The sequence below is a fragment of the Myotis myotis genome, unplaced genomic scaffold (genome assembly GCF_014108235.1).
Source record: "Myotis myotis isolate mMyoMyo1 unplaced genomic scaffold, mMyoMyo1.p scaffold_m19_p_2, whole genome shotgun sequence".
In the NCBI taxonomy this organism is placed as follows: Eukaryota; Metazoa; Chordata; class Mammalia; order Chiroptera; family Vespertilionidae; genus Myotis; species Myotis myotis.
In genome coordinates, this window is record NW_023416324.1 from 100,818,269 (window position 1) to 100,841,441 (window position 23,173).

At 42.5% G+C, this 23,173-nt stretch overlaps 1 protein-coding gene across 2 annotated transcripts in view; it reads right to left on the reverse strand.

Moving 5' to 3' along the window:
- Window positions 1-22,695, reverse strand: part of ACAD9 (acyl-CoA dehydrogenase family member 9) — a 63,891-nt gene extending 41,196 nt beyond the window's left edge. Inside the window, exons 1-2 of one of the 2 annotated variants that reach the window (XM_036349932.1) lie at window positions 22,494-22,695; window positions 13,507-13,600 (exon numbers count right to left, since the gene is read on the reverse strand). In XM_036349932.1, the coding sequence (XP_036205825.1) occupies window positions 13,507-13,600; window positions 22,494-22,625 (226 nt within the window). In that variant the 5' untranslated portion in view covers window positions 22,626-22,695. The remainder of the gene's footprint in view (window positions 1-13,506; window positions 13,601-22,493) is intronic. The other variant, XM_036349931.1, reaches the window with a different exon arrangement.
- Window positions 22,696-23,173: the final 478 nt, after the last annotated feature.

The following is a 23,173-nucleotide window of genomic DNA, read 5'->3' on the forward strand; positions in this document are numbered from 1 at the left end:
TTCAGAACGGAAGGTCAGATAAAGAGCTTCACAGATAAGGAAAAGCTAAAGGAGTTCATCACCACCAAACCAGTATTATATGAAATGCTGAAAGGTATCCTTTAAGAAGAGGAAGAAGAAAAAAAAAAGGTAAAGATACAAATTATGAACAACAAATATGCATCTATCAACAAGTGAATCTAAGAATCAAGTGAATAAATAATCTGGTGATCATAATAGAATCAGGGACATAGAAAGGGAATGGACTGACTATTCTTGGGGGGGAAAGGGGTGTGGGAGATGCGGGAAGAGACTGGACAAAAATCGTGCACCTATGGAAGAGGACAGTGGGTGGGGAGTGAGGGCGGAGGGTGGGGCGGGAGCTGGGAGGAGGGGAGTTATGGGGGGAAAAAAAAGAGGAACAAATGTAATAATCTGAACAATAAAGATTTAATTAAAAAAAATAAATAAAAAAAAAAAAAAAAGAAAATTCCAGGCTCAAATGGCTTCACTGTCAAATTCTGCCAAACCGTAAAGGAAAATATAATACCAACTTTACATAAAGTCTTTAAAGAAACTTAAAGAGAAAGAAACACTTCCCAACTCATTCTATAAGGCCAGCATTAGCCTGACAAAAATATCACAGAAAATTAAACTATGGACCAATATCCCTCAGAAAAACAAATACATATATTAAAAAAAAAAAAAAAAAAAAAAAGCCCTGACCGGTTTGGCTCAGTGGATAGAGCCTGCGGACTGAAAGGTCCCAAGTTTGATTCCGGTTAAGGGCATGTACTTTGGTTGCGGGCACATCCCCAGTAGGTGTGCAGGAGGCAGCTGATCGATGTTTCTCTCATCGATGTTTCTAATTCTCTATCCCTCTCCCTTCCTCTCTGTAAAAAACCAATAAAATAGCTCTCTGTGCCTGTCCCTCCATCAGAGGGCAGGCTCTCTCTGTCTATCCCTCGAGTCAGAGGGCAGACACCACACCCAGCCCAAGTTTTTAATCTAATTTTACGTCTGTCTTTCATTATTCTTTAATCCCAAAAGCAGCTCCTAACTTGCACAACCAGCTCACGTCTCCCTCTCCGTGCGGGACACGGAAAGGAGACCACAGCCCCAGTGCGCCCACCATATTCTGGCGCCCATTGTGGGGGCTAATTGGAGAAAATTTCTCAAAGCTCGTGTGGATTCCCGCAAGAAATATTAACTTCAACATGGACCCGAGAGAGGAACTGGCCAATTTAAAGAGAAGTCTGCACCTGGAGCCACGCCTTACAGCTGCAGGTAATCAACCGCCCCAGCCACAGACAGCAATGATCCCAAGCGGCCCACTGAAGATAAGAAGTGGGAGGCCCACACCAGTGTTAAGTGCAATAGAGACGATAAACCCAAGCTACTGGAGAGAGAGGCCCTATAGCCTCAGAGGCCAACCCAAAAACACTGCCACCAAGAGGCTGAGCCACAAACTGACTCTTAGCTAAATACAAATTAAGGCACTCTGGGAAACAAATACGGCCTGCTTTAAAATCAGGACTGTGGTTTACAACACGGAGGAACAGTGTATCGCAGAGAAATTCAACACTCTCCTGAATACCTGACATGACTAAGGCGAGCCAGACTGACGAGTAGAAGAACCGAAGGACCTTCACTACTGCAATTTTTTTTTCCGTCTTTTTTCTTTTTTCACCTTTTAACTAAGAAACCAATTTTTTTTCCCATCACCGGATTTTACCCTTTTAATTACTACATTTTTATTTTTAACCAGTATTATTATTGCTACCATTTTACCATTTTTTAAAGTGCCATTTTATTTTCTCTTTATTTTATTTTGGGATTAGTGTTCTCTATTCTGTTTTCATCATTCCTTTAGCATCAATTTTCCCTACCTCAATTTTGCCTCTATGCTAAAACCCTTTCCCTCACTTTTCCCCTTTTGTTGTCCTGTTTCTCTTACCCTATTCCTGCTTTAGATTTTCCCTATTCCTTCTGTTTACCTCCTGTCAAAATTTCACCCTACTTATATATCCTATTTCCAATCCACTGCTCTAAATCCTTACACACATATCCCTTATCTTTCTTCACAATCCAAATTTTTTTTTAATATATTTTATTGATTTTTCACAGAGAGGAAGGGAGAGAGATAGAGAGAGTTAGAAACATCGATGAGAGAGAAACATCGATCAGCTTCCTCTTGCACATCCTCCACCGGGGATGTGCCCGCAACCCAGGTACATGCCCTTGACCGGAATCGAACCCGGGACCTCTCAGTCCGCAGGATGACGCTCTATCCACTGAGCCAAACCGGTTTCGGCCCCAATTTTTTTTTTCTTCTTTTATCTTTCTATTGTTTTGTTGCTGTTTGCCTGGTTGTTGAGTATATTGGGTTTTCTTTTGTTGTTTGTGGTTTTTTTTGTGTCTGTGTGTGTGTGTGTGTTTTAGTACTAGTTGTGAGGCTGTTTTGCTTTTTCTTTTTTTCTGCTGGTTTTTCCCCTCCCTCCACCACCCCACCCTCCCCCTACCCCCCCCGGTTATTTTTGTGCTTCTGTTTTCCCTTGCCTCTCTGGATATTATTGGTTGTTTCTAGTTTGCATTCATATCCAGGGAGCTGTTGCTGGAGTTTGTTGGGATTAGTGGCGGTTCTATAGGAGTTTTCTCCTCATATACATAGCCTCTTCCCCTCTTCTACTTCATTCTCTCTTTTCTCTCTTTTTATTTTTCTCTTTTTTTTTCTCTTTTCTTTCCCCCTCCTTTTTCCCAATTTCATTTTTGCACTACTTTTTTTTTCTTCCCTACTTTTCTTTTTTCTCTTTTATCTTTTTCTCTTCTTTCTTCCTTGTCCCCTAATTCTCTTAATTCAGGTGGTCACCTTTATTTGGGATTATTAATATCGTGAATATATTTGTGTTTAGTGCCTGGTACGTGGTGCCTTGTTGTGTTGTATTTTGTGCCTTTAAATCAACGCAGCAGATCCAAGCAACAGCAGCCTCCTGAGCACCACACCGTATGCTGTGGAACAGCAGCTGTACGTGAAGCCTCCCCCCACCAGCCAGAAGAGCCACCACAGCTGTGAATAGCACCCAACAGAGGAGCTGCTGCCAACTGAGGAGCAGCTGCTACCACAACCGCCCGAAGAGCAACCACAGCCCAAGGAGCCACTGCCACCCAGGGAGCAGCCACTGAACGACTCAATGTCTAGATATGTCATTGAGATCAAACATGGGTAGGGAAAGGAACCCCCAAAGGAAAGAGAAGGAGAACTCTCCAGAAAAGCAGCTAAGTAATACAGAGGCATGCAACATGACAGAAAAAGAATTCAGAATAAGGGTCCTAGAGTGCATAAACTGGATGGAGGAAAAAATCAACAACCTCTGCAAGAAGCTAGAAGAAACAGATGAAAAAGTCAACTACCTATGCAAGAAGCAAGAAGAAACAGATGAAAAAAATCAACAACTTAAGTAAGACCCAAGAAGAAATGAAGAGTGATATAGCTGCAATAAAAAACACCATTGAAAGTATCAACAGTAGACTAGGAGAAGCAGAGGACCGAATTAGTGAATTAGAAGACAAGGAAGCAAAACACACCCAAAATGTACTGCAATTGGAGAAAAAAATTAAAAGACAGGAGGAGAGCCTAAGGGAGCTTTGGGACAACATGAAACGAAACAACATACGAATAATAGGGGTGCCAGAACAACAGAAAGATGAACAAGGATTAGAAAACCTATTCAAAGAAATAATATCAGAAAACTTCCCTGAGGCGGGGAAGAAAAAAGTCACACAAGCCCAGAGAGTCCCAAATAAGGTGAACCTGAAAAGACCCACACCAAGACACATCATAATTACCATGGGAAATGTTCAGGACAAAGAGAGAATCTTACAGGCTGCAAGAGAGAGATGGAAAGTTACATACAAGGGATCTCCCATTAGATTATCAAATGATTTCTCAACAGAAACACATCAGGCCAGAAAAGAATGGACGGAAATTTACAAAGTGATGCAAAGCAAAAGACTGAATCCAAGAATACTCTATCCAGCAAGGCTATCATTCAAAATTGAAGGGGAAATAAGAAGCTTCACAGACAAAAAAAAGGCTAAGGGAGTTTATCACCACCAAGCCAGCAATGCAAGGAATGCTAAAGGGACTGGTGTAAAAAGAAGAAATAAAAAGCTCAGAAAGAAAACAGCCACACAAAAAAAGAAATGGCTACAAACCAGTACCTTTCAATAATAACTTTAAACATAAACGGACTAAATGCTCCAACCAAAAGACATCAAGTGGCTGAATGGATAAAAAAACATGACCCATACATCTGCTGTCTACAAGAGACCCACCTCATTAGAAGGGACTCACACAGACTGAAAGTGAAAGGATGGAAAAATATCTTTCAGGCAAATGAAAAGGAAAAGAAAGCTGGGGTAGCAATACTTATATCAGACAAAATAGACCTCAAAGTGAAGGCCATAACAAGAGATAAGGAAGGCCACTTCATAATACTAAAGGGATCAATACAACAAGAAGATATAACCCTGGTAAACATATATGCACCCAATGCAGGAGCACCCAAATTCATAAAAAAAAAAACTCCTGGAAGATATCAAAGGAGAGATCAACAACAATACAATCATAGTAGGGGACTTTCATACACCACTGACAGCACTGGATAAGTCCTCTAGACAAACAATCAGCAAAGAAACAGCAATTCTAAATGACTCACTAGATCAGATGGACTTAATAGACATCTTCAGAACACTTCACCCCAAAGCCACGGAATATACATTCTACTCAAGTGCTCATATGACATATTCAAAAATAGACCATATATTGGGTCACAAGCAAAGTATCCCCAAATTCAAGAAGATTGAAATCATAAAAAGCATCTTCTTAGAACACGATGGCATAATATTAGAAATAAACTACAATAAAAACAACCCAAAAATACTCAAACACCTAGAAGCTGAATAGCATGTTATTAAATATTGATTGGGTTACCAATGAGATCAAAGAAGAAATTAAAAACATCCTGGAAACTAATGACAATGAAAACGCAACAATCCAAAACCTATGGGACACAATGAAAGCAGTCCTGAGAGGGAAGTTTATAGCTCTACAGGTCTATCTCAAAAAACAAGAAAAAATGGTAGTAAATCATCTAACTCTACAACTCAAAGAATTAGAAAGACAGCAACAAGAAAACCCCAGAGTGAGCAGAAGGAAGGAGATAATAAAAATTAGAGCAGAAATAAATGACATAGAGACCAAAAAACCAATACAGAAAATCAATGAAACCAAGAGCTGGTTCTTTGAAAGGATAAACAAGATTGACAAAACTCTAGCCAGACTCACCAAAAAGCAGAGAGAGAGGACCCAAATAAACAAAATCAGAAACTATAGAGGTGAAATAACAACAGACCCCACAGAAATACAAAGGATTGTTAAAAAATACTTTGGACAGCTCTACTCCAACAAACTAGACAACCTGGAGGAAATGGACAAATTCCTAGAAAAATACAACATTCCAAAACTCAATCAAGAAGAATCTAATAATCTCAACAGGCGAATAAGTATGGAAGAAATTGAAACAGTCATCAAAAAGCTTCCATCAAACAAAAGCCCAGGACCAGACGGCTTCACAGGGGAGTTTTACCAAACATTCAAGGAAGAACTAAAACCTATCCTCCTCAGACTACTACAAAAAATCCAAGAGGAAGGAACACTTCCAAGCTCATTCTATGAAGCCAGCCAAAACCCTAGTACCAAAACCAGGTAAAGACAACACAATGAAAGAGAATTACAGGCCAATATCTCTCATGAACATAGATGCCAAAATCCTCAACAAAATCTTAGCAAATCGGATCCAGCAGTACATCATAAAGCTCATACACCATGACCAAGTAGGATTTATCCCAGGGATGCAAGGATGGTACAATATCCGCAAATCAATCAACGTGATACATCATTAAAAAAATTGAAAGAAAAAAACCACATGGTCATATCAATTGATGCAGAAAAAGCATTTGACATCATTCAACACCCATTTTTGATAAAAACTCTCAGTAAGGTGGGAGTAGAAGGATCATACCTCAACATAATAAAAGCCATATATGACAAGCCCACAGCCAACATCATACTCAATGGACAAAAACTACCACCATTTCCCCTAAGAACAGGAACAAGACAGGGATGCCCCCTCTCACCACTCCTGTTCAACATAGTACTGGAAGTGTTAGCCATTGCAATTAGGCAAGAAGAAGAAATAAAAGGCATCCAAATTGGAAAAGAGGAAGTAAAACTGTCCTTATTTGCAGACGACATGATATTATACATACAAAACCCTAGAGACTCCATCAAAAAGCTACTAGACTTAATACATGAATTTGGCAATGTAGCAGGATACAAAATTAACCCCAAGAAATCTGAGGCATTTCTATACACCAATAGTGAACTTTCAGAAAGAGAGATTATAAAAACAACCCCGTTTACTATCGCACCAAAAAAATTAAGCTACCTAGGAATAAACTTAACTAAAGAGGTAAAAGACCTCTACTCAGAAAACTACAGGATGTTGAAAAAAGATATAGAGGAAGACATAAACAAATGGAAGAACATACCATGTTCATGGATTGGTAGAATCAACATCATTAAAATATCCATACTACCCAAAGCAATCTATAAATTCAACGCACTTCCCCTTAAAATACCAACGGCATACTTCACAGATCTAGAACGAACTCTCCAAAAATTCATCTGGAATAAAAAAAGACCCCGAATAGCTGCAGCGATCCTGAAAAAGAACAAAGTAGGTGGGATCTCAATACCAGATATCAAGATGTATTACAAAGCCACTGTTCTCAAAACTGCCTGGTACTGGCATAAGAACAGGCATATAGATCAATGGAATAGAATAGAGAGCCAAGAAATCGGCCCGAACCAATATGCTCAATTAATATTTGACAAAGGAGGCAAGAACATACAATGGAGCCAAGATAGTCTCTTCAATAAATGGTGTTGGGAAAATTGGACAGATATATGCAAGAAAATGAAACTAGACCACCAACTTACACCATACACAAAAATAAACTCAAAATGGATAAAGGACTTAAATGTACGACAGGAAACCATAAAAATTCTAGAAGAATCCAAAGGCAACAAAATCTCAGGCATATGCCGAAGCAATTTCTTCACCGATACAGCTCCTAGGGCACTTGAAACTAAAGAGAAAATGAACAAATGAGACTACATCAAAATAAAAAGCTTCTGCACAGCAAAAGAAACCATCAACAAAACAACAAGAAAGCCCACTGTGTGGGAAAACATATTTGTCAATGTCATATCTGATAAGGGCCTAATCTCCAAAATTTATAGGGAACTCATACAACTTAACAAAAGGAAGTTAAACAATCCAATCAAAAAATGGGCAAAGGACCTAGATAGACACCTTTCAAAAGAGGACATTCAGAAAGCCAAGAGACATATGAAAACCTGCTCAAAGTCACTAATCATCTGAGAGATGCAAATCAAAACAACAATGAGGTACCATCTCACACCTGTCAGACTGGCTATCATCAACAAATCAACAAATGACAAGTGCTGGAGAGGATGTGGAGAAAAAGGAACACTTGTGCACTGCTGGTGGGAATGCAGACTGGTGCAGCCACTATGGAAGACAGTATGGAGTTTCCTCAAAAAACTGAAAATGGAACTCCCATTTGACCCTGTGATTCCACTTCTAGGAATATATCCCAAGAAACCAGAAACACCAATCAGAAAGGATATATGCACCCCTATGTTCATAGCAGCACAATTCACCATAGCTAAGATCTGGAAACAGCCTAAGTGCCCATCAGTAGATGAATGGATTAGAAAACTGTGGTACATCTACACGATGGAATACTATGCTGCTGTAAAAAGGAAGGAACTCTTACCATATGCAACGTCATGGATGGAACTAGAGAGCATTATGCTAAGTGAAATAAGCCAGTCAATGAAGGAAAACCACCACATGATCTCACTCATTCATGGATAATAGAGACCATTATAAACTTTTGAACAATAATAGATACATAGGCAGAGCTGCCTCAAACAGATTGTCAAACTGCAGCGGAAAGGCTGGGGAGGGTTGGGGGGCAAGAGGGAGGGGGGTTAGAGATCAACCAAAGGACTTGTATGCATGCATATAAGCATAACCAATGGACATAAGACACTGGGGAATAGGGGAGGCAAGGGGACTGTCAAGGGCGGGGGGAAAAAAAGAACACATATGTAATACCCTTTGTAATACTTTAAGAAATAAAAAAAAAAAAAAAAAAAAAAAGAAGTGGGAGGAGGATGAAGTGGACAACGAAGAGCTCAGAAGTGACCAGGAGCCCAGAAACACCTGAGAGCACCCTTCTTGCCATGCTAGCAGTAATCAGCTGTACGAAAGAACAGCGCAGCCAATCTGGATGCCAGAGCATTACGTACTTTAAATGTAAACACTATCGTCATTATATCACAGCTGTTTGAACGTGATTGTTTAGTGTATTTAAACTCGTCTTTAGTTATTAAGGATCCATTTACCTGTTATTTAAGATGGTTCCGTTGAGATATATAGACAATTTCACTCTCTATAATTTGAATTCTAAGGCATTCCCATAGTGTTCTGAGCTCTACCAGCTTAATTTCCTACGGAGAGTTACTATAATCCTTTTCAAAAGCCGAGTCGTTGAGGGAAAAATATAAATGTAAACAGTACTCTCGTCACTTCAGATGTGCTTGAAGGAGAATTCTCACTGTTTTCCTAATGTCCTTCAGATATTGGGGCTCTAATTACGTGAAATTCACTTGTTCCACAGACAATTCAACACATTTCCAGGATCTACTATTGTGAATTCTAATACAAATAAACACATTTCCATGGTGTTCTAAGCTCTATAAGCTTGAATTCTTAAGGATATCACGTAGAATCTTTAGAAAAGCCAAGTCTTTGAACGGGACTTTAAATGTAAACACTATCGTCATTATTTCACAGCTGTTTGAACGTGATTGTTTAGTGTATTTAAACTCGTCCTTAGGTTTCAAGGATCCATTTACATGTTATTCAAGTGGTCTGTTGAGATATATATACCATTTCTCCGTCTATAATTTGAATTAAAAGACATTCCCATACTGTTCTGAGCTCTATAAGCTTGAATTCTTACGGTTTTTACCAAGATTCCTTTAGAAAAGCCGAGTCACAGAAGAGAAATTATAAATGCAAACAGTACTCTCGTCACTTCAGATGTGCTTGAAGGAGAATTCTCACTGTTTTACTACTGTCCTTCAGATATTGGGGCTCTAATTACGTGAAATTCAATTGTTTCACAGACAATTGAAGACAAATCCTGGCTATATTGTTGTGAATTCTAATACAAATACACACATTTCCATGGTGTTCGAAGCTCTGTATGCTTGAATTCTTAAGGACTTTAACTAGAATCCATTAGAAAAGCCAAGTCTTCTACGTCATTTTAAATGTAAACTCTATGCTCATCATTTCAATTCCGTTTGAACGGGATATTTCAGTGTATTTACACTCGTCTTTAGTTATTAAGGATCCATTTACCTGTTATTCAAGATTCCCGTTGAGATATATAGCCAATTTCACCGTCTATAATTTGAATTACAAGACATTCCCATACTGTTCTGAGCTCTATAACATTGAATTCTTACTGTTTTTAACAAGATTCCTTTAGAAAAGCTGAGTCAGAGAAGAGAAATTATAAATGTAAACAGTACTCTCATCACTTCAGATGTGCTTGAAGGAGAATTCTCACTGTTTTACGAGTGTCCTTCAGATATTGGGGCTCTCATTACGTGAAATTCACTTGTTCCACACACAATTCAACACAATTCCAGCATCTACTATTGTGAATTCTAATACAAATAAACACATTTCCATGGTTTTTTAAGCTCTATATGCTTGAATTCTTAAGGATATCACGTAGAATCTTTAGAAAAGCCAAGTCTTTGAACGGGTCTTTAAATGTAAACACTATCGTCATTATTTCACAGCTGTTTGAACGTGATTGTTTAGTGTATTTAAACTTGTCCTTAGTTTTCAAGGATCCATTTGCATGTTATTCAAGTGGTCTGTTGAGATATATAGACAATTTCTCCGTCTATAATTTGAATTCTAAGACATTCCCCTAGTGTTCTGAGCTCTACTAGGTTGAATTCTTACGGACGGTAACTATAATCCTTTTGAAAAGCCAAGTCATTGACGAGAAAATATAAATGTAAACAGTACTCTCGTCACTTCAGATGTGCTTGAAGGAGAATTCTCACTGTTTTCCTAATGTCCTTCAGATATTGGGGCTCTAATTACGTGAAATTCGATTGTTCCACAGACAATTCAACACATTTCCAGGATCTACTATTGTGAATTCTAATACAAATAAACACATTTCCATGGTGTTCTAAGCTCTATATGCTTGAATTCTTAAGGATATCACGTAGAATCTTTAGAAAAGCCAAGTCTTTGAACGGGACTTTAAATGTAAACACTATCGTCATTATTTCACAGCTGTTTGAACGTGATTGTTTAGTGTATTTAAACTCATCCTTATTTTTCAAGGATCCATTTACCTGTTATTTAAGAGTTCCGTTGACATATATAGACAATTTCCCTTTCTACAATTTGAATTCTAAGACATTCCCATAGTGTTCTGAGCTCTACTAGCTTGAATTCTTACGGAAGGTAACTATAATCCTTTTGAAAAGCCAAGTCATTGACGGGAGCAAAGCCTGACAGCCCTGGGGCTGGTGGAGCAGCAAAGCCTCACGGCCACGGTGCCAGCAGAGCAGCAAAGCCTCAAGGCCATGGGGCCGGTGGAGCAGCGAAGCCTCACGGCTCCAGGGTCGGCGGAGCAGCAAAGCCTCACGGCTCCAGGGCCGGCAGTGAAGCCTCAGGGCCGTGGGTCCAGCAGAGCAGCAAAGCCTCACGGCTCCGGGGCCGGCTCCGGCTGGAGCCCAGCCAGAGTGAAGGCCTGGGTGCCAGGTGCCGGATGAAAACCGGTGCCAGCAGCCCAGGGAAAGGAAGGCCTATTGCATGAATCACTTCGTGCAGCAGGCCTCTAGTTGCTAAATAAACAAGAACTTCTGGGGGTCCTCAGTTTGAGAAGCACTGCTGTCAATCTAGCATCACTGATCTTCAGTGAGCTCCTCTAAGTTGGCTGACCATACCCTAAGAAAGGGATCTTTCCATCTACACTGGTACCCTCAACCTGCCGTCTGCAGCCTATTGCTGGTCCATAAACTATTCCTGATTCATAATAAGCTAAGTACCAAAATCGAGGGCAAACTTTTAGAAACATTTGCAGCAATTTTACATTGCTACTCAACCAACCACATATGGGCTTATATTTTATAAGTCCTTGTTTTTTTTTTTCATTTCATTTTTCTAGTTGTTCATTTTTATGGTATTTTACAAAAGTGTCAGTCTGCAACACTTTGGAAATATTTAAAAGTGGTCCTTCACAGATATATTGTGAAACATCCTATATAATAAAAGAGAAACATGCAAATTAACCGTCCCTCTGCTACGCTTACCAGCCAATCAGAGTGAGTATGCAAATTAACCTGAGAAAGATGGCAGGTTAATTTGCATACACAGGCACCAGGCAGCCGGGGAAGGGGCAGGTTCTTCCCCTGCATCGACATGGCGCCAGGGAGCTGGGGGCAAGGTGGCGTGTGCAGACACCAGGGAGCCTGTGTTGGGGCGGGAGCTTCCCCTGTGTCACCATGGTGATATGGGGAAACTCTCACCTGGCAGGCGCGCGCATGCAGGCACCGGGGAGACGGGGTCGGGTCAGGAGCTTCCCCCGCATCACCATGGTGACGCTGGGGAAGTTCTTGCCCTGCGGCTGCTTGTGCATGCGCTGGCCCCAGGAAGCTGGGGGGGCGGGGTGGGGCGGCACGCGCGTACGCCAGGGATGCTTCCGCCCGGATAGCACGCACACACAGGCTCCTGGGAGTCGGGGTTGGGGGGGAGGTGCGCGGAAGCTGGGGACGGGGGAAGCTCCCATCCCACTGGAGTGCGTGCGCGGGTGCCGCTACGCCCATCAGCCAATCAGGGCAAGTATGCAAATTAACCCAACAAAGATGGCAGCAGCCATGAAGCTGGAGCTTGGGTTGCCCCTGGCGACGGAGGAAGCCAAGCTTCCCACCCGCCTTGGCTGCTGCTGAAGGAGTGGTTGGGAACCTGGGTCGGGGGTGACCCAGGCTTCCAGCTGGCCCTGGCCTCTGCTCAAGGAGTGGCTGGGGAAAAAACAAAAAAAAAAGGAGGGGCTGGCCTCCTCTCTAGGAGGGGCTAGGAGCCTGCGGGGGGGAGGTGTGGCCAGCCTGAAAACGGCCCTCAGGCCCTTAATCAGGCTGGCCACGTCCCCATGGAGTAAGAGTCCCCGCTGGGGGGGCGTGGCTAGCCTGCAAACAGCCATCATCCCCTCACCCAGGCTGGCTAGGCACCCCAGCAGGGACCCCCATCCTGAAGGGGGTACGGTCAGCCTGAAAACAGCCCTCAGCCCCTCACCTAGGCTGGCCACAGACCCCCAGTGGGGACCCTCACTCCATGGGGGTGTGGCCAGCCTGCAAACCACCACAGGCCCCTCTCCCAGGCCACCCCATGCCCCAAGGGAACCCCCACCCTGATCCGGGACACCCTTCAGGTCAAACCAGCCAGCCCCCACCTGTGCACCAGGCCTCTATACTAATAAAAAAGTAATATGCTAATTAGACTAGGAGACCTTCCAGACAAAGCCATGGTAGTGGGGCCGAAGTAGAGGCGGTTAGAGGCCAAGAAGGGAGGGCAGTTGTGGGCGATCAGGCCAGGGTGGGGGGGCCATTGGGGGTGATCAGGCTGGGGGGGCAGTTGGGGGTGAGCAGACCAGCAGGGGGGCCAGTTGGGGGCAAGCAGGCCATCAGTGGGGGTCAGTTGGGGGTGATCAGGACTGTGGGGGGGCAGTTTGGAGTAGGCAGGCCAGCAGGGGGGCAGTTGGGGGTGAGCAGGCCAGTGGAGAGATAAGGTGGGAGCAAGCAGGCCAGCAGGGGGGGCAGTTGGGGGTGATCAGGCTGGCGGGGGGAGCATTTGGGGGTGAGCAGGCCAGCAGCAGGGGGCAGTTGGGGGCGAGCAGGCCAGCAGGCAGGTGAGTGGTTAGAAGCCAGCAGCCCCAGATTGTGAGAGGGATGTCCGACTGCTGGTTTAGGCCCGATCCCTGTAAACTGGCAGTAGGACATCCTTCCAGGTGCCCCAGATCGGAGAGGGTGCAGGCCAGGCTGAGGGACATCTCCCCCCCACCCCGTGCACAAATTTCATGCACCGGGCCACTAGTTGAAATATAATTAAACAGCCATTGGGATAATCCTCAAAGCAAAATACTGTCAATAGACACTATTTCCCCATGATTAATGATACTCCAGAGAACTTCCCTTCTGTATATAACTTCTAATGTAAATGTCAAAGCATCGCCCTTAAAATGGAAATTGGTAATGGTAAAGAAAATCATACATACCCTCTTCAGTGAAGAATCTTTCTATGGGTCCCACAAACTGATTGATTTCGTTAAGTTCATCTTGGCTAACTTCTGGAAATGGGAAAACTTCTTTCTAAAAATGATAATTAGTAAAAATGAATTTTAGCAACTTTCCATAGTGGTAATATCAGTCAAAAAGGAAGGAAACAGATTGGCTAGGTCCCATATCTGGTAGGCAGACCATTACCAATTAAAAGAATTAGAAAGCAAACCACAGAAGGTGCTTAAGATACAGGAATTGTATGTTAGTCTCCACTACCCAGATACATCCCCCTACCCTACTCAAGCAACTTTACTAGTAATTTTTATTGCTTTCCTTATCAATAACAAGTTATGATGATTTCCCCATGAAACAACGAGCCCTGGACTAACATTTCAAAGCACTGGGTTCTATCTCCAGCTTACTAACATGTGGCCTTCACCAAATCTCTACCGCCCCATACTTCCATTTTCTCACCCATAATATGCAGGTAATATTTACTCAATGTCATTGTGAGAATCATGGAAGATAACTGGTGTGAAAGCTCTTTTACTAAAATGTAAAATTTTACACTAGTTATTTTGTGAGTTCAAAGATGCTGCAGTTGACAAGAGCATAGTGTGTGGTTACAAAGTCTGACATCTTGTAAGGTTCCCATCCAGTTGCATACTCCAGCCTCCATTCCTCCTGCTGGATAACAGCTGTTACTTTGAATGTGCAAGGTAACAGGGTCACCGAAGGAGGCACAGATGTTGAGCCACATCAACCTTAATTCAGCCCTGGCTCTGCCACTTATTAGACGTGTGACTTGGATAAGTCACACAGCCTGTGTTAGTGTTAGCTGACATCAAATCAACCAGATAGTGTGTCCTGGAAATAAAAGTAATTGTAGTTATTTGTATCAGATCTCATACCTGAAAAACAAATTAGCTTCAAATCTCTATCTCAAACCAATGAGTGGTCAATATTTCTGACTAGCCCAGAATTCCCCATTGGGCCATCACTATATATTACCTAAAATCATCCTGTGTGCTTAGTCCGTTTGGCTTTTTGGGCTCCAGATACTCCTGCCAGCACAGCAGTTCTCAACCTGTGGGTCGCGACCCCTTTGGGAATAGAGCGACTCTTTCACAGGGGTCGCCTAAGACCATCGGAAAACACATATATAATTACATATTGTTTTGTGATTAATCACTATGCTTTAATTATGTTCAATTTGTAACAATGGAAATACATCCTGCATATCAGATATTTACATTACGATTCATAACTGTAGCAAAATTACAGTTATGAAGTAGCAACAAAAATAATTTTATGTATTAAAGGGTCGCGGCATTAGGAAGGTTGAGAACTACTGTGCCAGCATGACATGAGTATTTGGATTTGGAACTGCAGCTGCTGAGAAGTGATGTGCCAGATCACAAGCTGCCAGCCTCCAGAAACCCTGCCTCTCTTCATGGCACCTCTCACCAAGTGTCCCCAGATAGGTCTTCAAAGCAAAGGAATCTTCAATTTTTCCCCTCCAGCCCTTGAATACCTAATAAGCCACAAAACATTGCCCACTCTAGTAACATGCTCCCAAATCTGTTTTCTCCCCTTAGGCTCCATGACTACAGGCTTTTATATGTGGGGCCCTACCCAAAAGTGAAAGCTGACTTAAAGGAATTCCTGCCTTCAAGCCCACTGACCCTGCCCTCAAGACTGTCTAGAACAGTGGTAGGCAAACTGCGGCTCGGGAGCCACATGCAGCTCTTTGGCCCCTTGAGTGTGGCTCTTCCACAAAATACCACATGTGGACGCCGCACATAGAGTGCGATTGAAACTTCATGGCCCATGCGCAGAAGTCGGTTTTCGGCCTGGGTGAGTCTATTTTGAAGAAGTGGCGTTAGAAGAAGTGGGGGGTGGACATATAGAAAGGATGAATGAAAGGAGATAGACGAAACAAGTATACGAGTGTGGATGGGAGAGTTGGAAGGGGTCAACCTCAGCAAAGGTACCTCAATCAGATTGAGGACGTTTTTAGCAAAAGCCAGCTTAGGAGTACCCTAATTAAGTTAATAACAATGTACCTACCTATATAGTTTAAGTTTAAAAAATTTGGCTCTCAAAAGAAATTTCAATTGTTGTACTGTTGATATTTGGCTCTGTTGACTAATGAGTTTGCCGACCACTGGTCTAGAAAAAAAAAATGCTGACTTGCCGGGAGCCGGTCCATCCTTGCTGTTTCAAGGGACCTGGCATATATGGCATACTGTTCTTAATATGTTTGCTCACCTGCTTGGCACTATGTGTTTTAACCAAGGTCACCTCTCTGAGAAAGGTTGTTTCCCCAGATAGGGATTTTCCCCTGAAGTAAGGGAGGGAATAAAACCCCTAACTAAGTGCCAGGCGGGTAATTAATCACTTTACGAACAATCATGCTTAAGCTACATAATCTTTACTCCCTGGAATGGAGATAAGAAACGCCCTAACCTTTGGAATAGAGATTGATAGGATTGGAATCAACTGGTATAAATACAGATGTAACAAGACAACACACACAGAACCTAGACACAGAACCTACACAGAACCTAGAGACAGAAGAACTTCGCTGGAGAGAACATGGCAAAAGATCCTGGACAGAAACTGGGCACAGAACCTAGAGACAGAACCTAGCAAGAGAACCTGGCTGAAGAACCTAGAGACAGAACCTGGCTACAGAACCTGGATAGAACATGGCAAGAGAACCTGACTAGAACCTGGTGACAGAACCTGGCTGGAGAACCTAGCGAGGGAACATGGCTACAGAACCTGGCTGGAGAACCTGGAGAACCTAGCAAGAGAACATGGACACAGAACCTGGCTGGAGATCCTAACCAGAACTTCACTGGAGATCCTGACCAGAACTTGGCTGGAGATCCTGGCTAGGCTGCTGATCAACTGAACACTGTCTCCGTGTCATTCCTTCTTCGCCGACTCTGTCCACACCTTTGGGGACCCCTGGACCTGCTGGGGTTGGACCCCAGCACTGACTCTGCTCACTTTGCAGCCTCTCAGAACAAAGCCAGCCCCTTAGCTGAATATACAGAGGCTCAACTCACTGCACCTGCATTCACAGCCTCATGGTTCCACCTGGGCCTTGTGCAATGAACTGTGTTAGAGGAAAATTATACATTGGGGCCTTGACTTATGAGTGTCCCGACTAACGAGTTTTTTGAGATACCAGCGCTCTCCGCCGATTTTTTGCATTGAGTTGATAGAGTAATTTGAGTTAACGAGCTCCTTAACGAGCTCGGTCTCGGAACGAATTAAACTCCTAAGTCAAGGCCCCACTGTACAATTATTCTGGTACTAATGAGCACTCTAGATGAGAAGAGAACAGGCTGGAACTAGCTGGCCCTCAAGCACAACCAAATAATAACTGCTACAAGCAGAGAGATCTCAAGTATATGGGAAAGGAAATCTCTGATATCAATGTTTAAAAATTCAATGAAGTGCCTCATCGGTGCTGGGTTCAATTTTAACATCAGCAGTTTTCAAATGTTTCAAAGCAGTAAAACATGTTTCAACTAAATTTAGTACAGAAACCAAACATGTAAAACAGATAGAACTCAAGCTGCTCTGGCTGTGATGTAGAAGGGGAGAAAGGTCACCCAAATATCTCCCATTCAGCTTCCCACTGGTCCCAGCAGTAGCCCCAGGGGCACTTCCATGAAAAGTAAAGATCCAACTGAGGGCAGTGTGACAACTACTGGTTTAGATGGCCTTGAAGATCTTCTATTCTTAAATTCTAAGCATCTCAGATGCCATGTTCTGCTCAAACCCCTATAATGCTGTGAGAGATGATATTGACCTGAATCAGGGCAATGGTAGTGAGGTGCTTAAAATCAGACAGATTCTAAATATTAACCTGAAGGTAGAGAAAACAAGATTTGCTGTCAGATTAGTTGAGAGTATGAGAATAAGAGGCATCAAAGGTGATTCCAGGAACTTGGTCTGAACAAGTTGAGCAAATAGAGTTGCCACCATCTATGATGAAGACTGGTGACAGGAGCAGGATTGGGCTGGGAGACCAGGATCTTAGTTTTGCATATACAAATTTGAGATGCCTATTAGACATCTAGTGAAGCTTTTAGTAGAAAGGTAGACATAAAAGGAGTCTGAAGTTCAGAGGAGAAATCTGAGCTGGAGAAATAAATATGCGACATCAGGATATTGATAGTATTTAAAGCAACAATACCAAACTAGACCACCCAAGGTGGGATTGTAGATGGAAAGATCTACAGACTGAGTCTTAGAGAAATCCAGTTCTGGCAACCGCCATTCCTGGAAGTAGAACAAAACCATAAAGGCACAAACAAGCCTTTCCCAGTCCACCCCCCACCACACATCACAAAGGGGTCCAATGGAGACATCTGGGACAACTCAGATAGGACAACATTGCTGTCAGCATCTAGTTGTAGCAGAAAGTGCTATGTTCTCGAGGTACAGAACCCCCATTGTCCACCATACTCCCACAAAGGAATGGTTCCCTGAGACTGAGGCAACCTGATTACAGAGGGGACACCCACATCACCTAGGAATATAGGGCATTTTCCATGGCCCAGCCAAAACCACCCCACAGAGATCTCTGAAGCACTAGACATATAAATAAGAGAAAATAAAAAACTTGCATTTCAGGTGTCTAGGCAGAGAAATAACCCAACAAATACCATGAATAACCAAGGTAACATAGTAGCTCAAAAAAATGGAAAGTCTTCAGAAAATAAATGTAAAAACATGGAAGTATGTGATTTAAATGGCAGAGAAGTCAAAGATTGAAGTTCTGAAAAAAACAAACAAACAAACAAAAAACTTCAACAAGTTACATGAAAATTCAGAAGGGCAGTTTTATGAATTCAGAAATATAATCTATGAAAAAAAGGACTACTGCCCTGACCGGTTTGGCTCAGTGGATAGAGCATCAGGCCATGGACTACAAGGTCCCAGGTTCAATTCTGGTCAAGGGCATGTACCTTGGTTGCGGGCTTGATCCCCAGTAGAGGGCATGCAGGAGGCAGCTGATTGATGTTTCTCTCTCATTGATGTTTCTCTGTCTTTCCCTCTCACTCCCACTCTCTAAAAATCAATGGAAAAATATCCTCCAGTGATAATTTTAAAAAAAGAGAGAGAGATGAAGAATAAAAAAGAATAGTCTAGCCAGCATGGCTCGTGGTTGAGCATCAACCTATGAACCAGAAGGTCATGATTCAATTCCCTCTCCTCTCCTCTGTAAAAAATCAATAAAACTATATTTAAAGAAATTTTTTTTTTTTTTAAAAAAGGACTACCTTACCAATAAGATTGAAACGACAGAAAGGAACTAAATAGAAATTCTGAAGTTGAAGAACTCAATAAAAGAGATGAAGAATAGCCCTAGCCAGTTTGGCTCAGTAGATAGGGCATCAGCTTGCAGACTGAAGGGTCCTGGGTTTGATTCCAGTCAAGGGCATGTACCTTGGTTGCAGGGCCTGGGCCCTGGTCAGGGCCCGTGCAGGAGGCAACCAATTGATGTGTTTCTCTCACATTGATATTTTTCTCTTTCCTCTCTCTTCCACTCTCTCTAAAAATCAATGAAAAAATATCCTCCAGTGAGGATTTAAAAAAAAAAAGAGAGAGAGAGAATGAAGAATAAAAAAGAATAGCCCAGCCAGTGTGGTTCAGTGGTTGAACACCAACCGATGAACCAGAAGGTCACGGTTCAATTCTTGGTTGGGGCATATGCCCAGGTTGTGGGCTCCATCCCCAGTGTGGAGTGTGTAGAAGGCAGTGGATCAATGATTCTCTCTTATCATTCACTAGAGGCCTGGTGCATGAAATTCATGCACTGGGGGGAGGGGGAGAGTTCCTCAGCCCGGCCTGTGCCCCCTCGCAGTCCGGGACCCCCTTGGGGGATGTCCGCCTGCCGGCTGAGGCCCGCGCCCTCAGGGCGTGCATGGAAAGGACAGGACAGAAATTTCATCACACACCTGGAGTCACAGTGAAGGCACTGTTCCCTTCTTTTTTTCATTATACCAATTATTTTTATATTGTCCTTTCTGATGGAGTCAGATAGTTCTGGAAGAGTTCTTCTATTTTTTTCAGAGGCAGCCACAAACTGTGCATCACTTGTAGCTTGAAACAGGTTGCCAAGGGCCAGGCACAGACAGCGTCTGACACTGGCCTACACCAGAGTCCCTCCCAAGAGGCCCAGAACCAATACACCAAATGACCAGCTTCAGACAATATCAGAGCAGGCTCCATCAAACTTCACCAACAGCATACCCAAAGGAAGATCACAGCAGTACATGCACAGCAGCTTACATGCCATGTCAGGGTTGAGCTTCACAGTCAGCTAGTCTGAGATCGAACCCATGCACAAACTGGCCACCATGAATCAAGACTCAATTACAACAGAAGGCACACAAAAGCCATACAAAGGACACTGCTAGAGCACGCAGCTCAGATCAAGGTGACTCCCCTCCTCCCCCCAGGTTCCACAGGACACCTACTCCATAATGCCACTCCATGAAGACTTGGGAGTCATAGCAGATCTATTTTATACATAGAAACAAACACAAAGAGGCAGCACAATTAGGGAAACAAGGAAACAGGCTCCAAATGAAAGGAGAAATCTACAGAAAAAGAGCTAAATGAAATGGAGGCAAGCAATGTATCAGATATAGAGTTATAAAGATGCTCAAGGAACTTAGAGATAACTACACCAGCATGAAAAAGGACATACAGACCACCAAAAAGAATTTCTCAGGAAAAAAAATTCCATATCTGAGATCAAGAATAAACTGAAAAGAATAAAGAGTAGGTTGAATCAAATCAACAATTTGGAAGAAAAGGTAGAAGAAAAAAAAATCAGAGCAGCAAAAAGAAAAAAGAATTTAAAAAATGAGGATCATTTAAAGGAACTTTGGACAACATGAAGCTAACAACATTTGCATTATAGGGGTATCAGAAGGAAAAGAGAGAGAGAGCAAGGATTAAAAACTTATTTGAAGAAACAACAACAGAGAAATTTTCTAGCCCGGTGAAGAAAAAAGACACACAAATCCATAAATCACAGAGTCCCAAATAAGATAAACCCAAAGAGGCTCACACGAAGATACATCCCTTTTTATGCTGTGGAACCAAATATTCAAATTATCAAGGGTGACATCATCAGCCAAGATTAATATATCCAGCAAAATTATCCTTTATATATGAAGGAAAAAATTAAGACTTTATAGATACACAGAATCTGAGGGAATGTACCACCACAAGACGTGCATTACACAAAATACTCAACAGTGTTCTTCTACCTGAAACAAAAAGACAAAAAGATATAGAACTATGAGTAAGATGACTAACAGACAGAAGCAGAAAATTGCAACCATTGTTCAGAATAGGGTACTATACACTTAAATGTAACATAAAGGTTAAAGGAGTAAAAAAATTTAAAAAAAAAAGAGAAAGAAAAGCGCTACTGCAATTTAGAAATAAACAGCATAAAAAGGGATAATTTGTGACAACAAAACATAAAAGGACAGTGGGTAAAGATCTGAATTTGCACATGGAAATGGAGATAAGATGCAATCAGAAATAAAAAGAACTACTGTATATATTAAACTTTCTTTTACATAAACCTAATGGTAGCTACAAAAAAAAATCTAAATCTGAGACACCTAACAATATAACATTAAAAAAAGAGGAAACAAGGAAAAAAATCATAGAAAGCCACCAAAATGAAATTAACAGAACATAAGGGAAAATTAACAATGGAGACATAGAGCTACAAGAAAACAATAAATAAAATTATTATATTATATATCAATAGTCACACTGAATGTAAATAGGCTGAACTCCAATAAAAAGACACAGAGTAGTAGGTTGGATCAAAAAGGAAACCCAATACACAGCCTTCAGAAGACCTATTTCAGCTGCAAAGACAAACATAGGGGTGAAATCTGATACTCCAAGCAAACTGTATCCAGAAAAAAGCTGGGATAGCCATGACAAAATGGGTTTCAAGATAAAAAAGGTAATAGACAAATATGGACATTGTATAGAGATAAAGGGGACATTAAAGCAAGAAGACATAACACATTAATATATACGCACCCAATCTGGGAGCACCAAAATATATAAAGCAACTACTAACAGAACTACAGGGAGAAACTGGTAAAAACATAATGATAGTGAGGGACTTAAATACTTCACTAATCATATGAACAGATCATCCAAACAGAAAATCAATAAAGAACTATCAGCCTTAAATGACACATTTGGCCAAATGGACATAAGCAATATTTACGGAGACTTTTATCCCAAAACACCAGATTATATATTCTTCTTCTAGTGCACATGGATCATTCTCAAGGATAGACCATATGTTGGGACTCCAAACTAGCCTCAGCAATTTAAGAAGACTGAAATCATACCAAGCATATTCTCCAACCACATGCTTTGAAATTGGAAATCAACTGAAAAAAAGCAAACATACGGATATTAAACAACAACTACTAGACAATAACTGGGTCAAAGAAGAGATAAAAAGATTCAGAGACAGCTCAGCCAGTGTGGCTCAAAGGCTGAATGTGACCCATGTACCTTGAGGTCACTGATTCCATTACAGGTCAGAGCACATGCCTAGGTTGCGGGCTTGATCCCAGTGTGGGGCATGCAGAAGACAGCTGATCAATGTTTCTCTCTCGTCACTGATGCTTCTATCTCTCTCTGAAATCAATTAAAACGTTTAAAAAAATAGCTGGACCACTTGTCAGATGCAGATTCTCAGGCTTCCAGCCATGGAAAGACACTTCCTTTTTCTAGGAAAAATTATATGACCTAGAGGGCCTCAGGAATCTGGAATTTAAGCACTCCCCGTCCCTTGGGTGTATTTGTCAAGTAAGGACTAGGACAAAGCTTTACCCCAGTCTTTCCTGATAAGAGCAAAGACCGGAGGCAGAGACGAAAGGCCCGCCGGGCTCTGCCTTACCTTCTCGATCCTGCCCAGGAAGAGCTCCTTGGCGAAAGCGTGGGTGCGCGGACTGGAGCGCAGCGCTCGCCTGCTAACAGCGAAGGACCGCAGAGCCCAGCAGGTGCGCGCGCGGAGCCCGCAGACCATCATGCTGTCCAGAGTCCACACCCTCACAGGATTGTCCTGGATTCCCGCTCCGGCGCCCCGATGACGTCACAACATCGCGCCTCTCCACAAGCCAGAGCGCATGCGCGGTACCCGATGACATCACTTCTTTGCGCCTTCCACCAGATGGTGCGCATGCGCTTTGTATGATGTGATTGTTCTGCGCCTTCCTCTGGCCAGTGCGCATGCGCGGCTGGGGAAGGCGGCTGGGCTAACACCATCTTAATGGTGTCAGTTCCCAACGTTGGGGAACCTGAAGGACGTTGTTTTAAAGTACTAACGGTTGCCGGGCTGGTGGTGTTCATTGGTAGAGCCTCCTCCCATGCACCGGAAGCTGGTGGATTCGTTTCCGGTCAAGGACCCGTCCCTGGATTGCAGGTTGAATCCCCAGCCTGGGTTGGGGGCACCAAAAGATTCCAGATCTCTCTGTCTCCCCCCGCCCCCCCCCTCCAATTTCCCTTCCACTCTCTTAAAAATCAATGGAAAAATATCTTTGAGCCCAGTTGGTATGGTTCAGTGGTTGAGCGTGGATC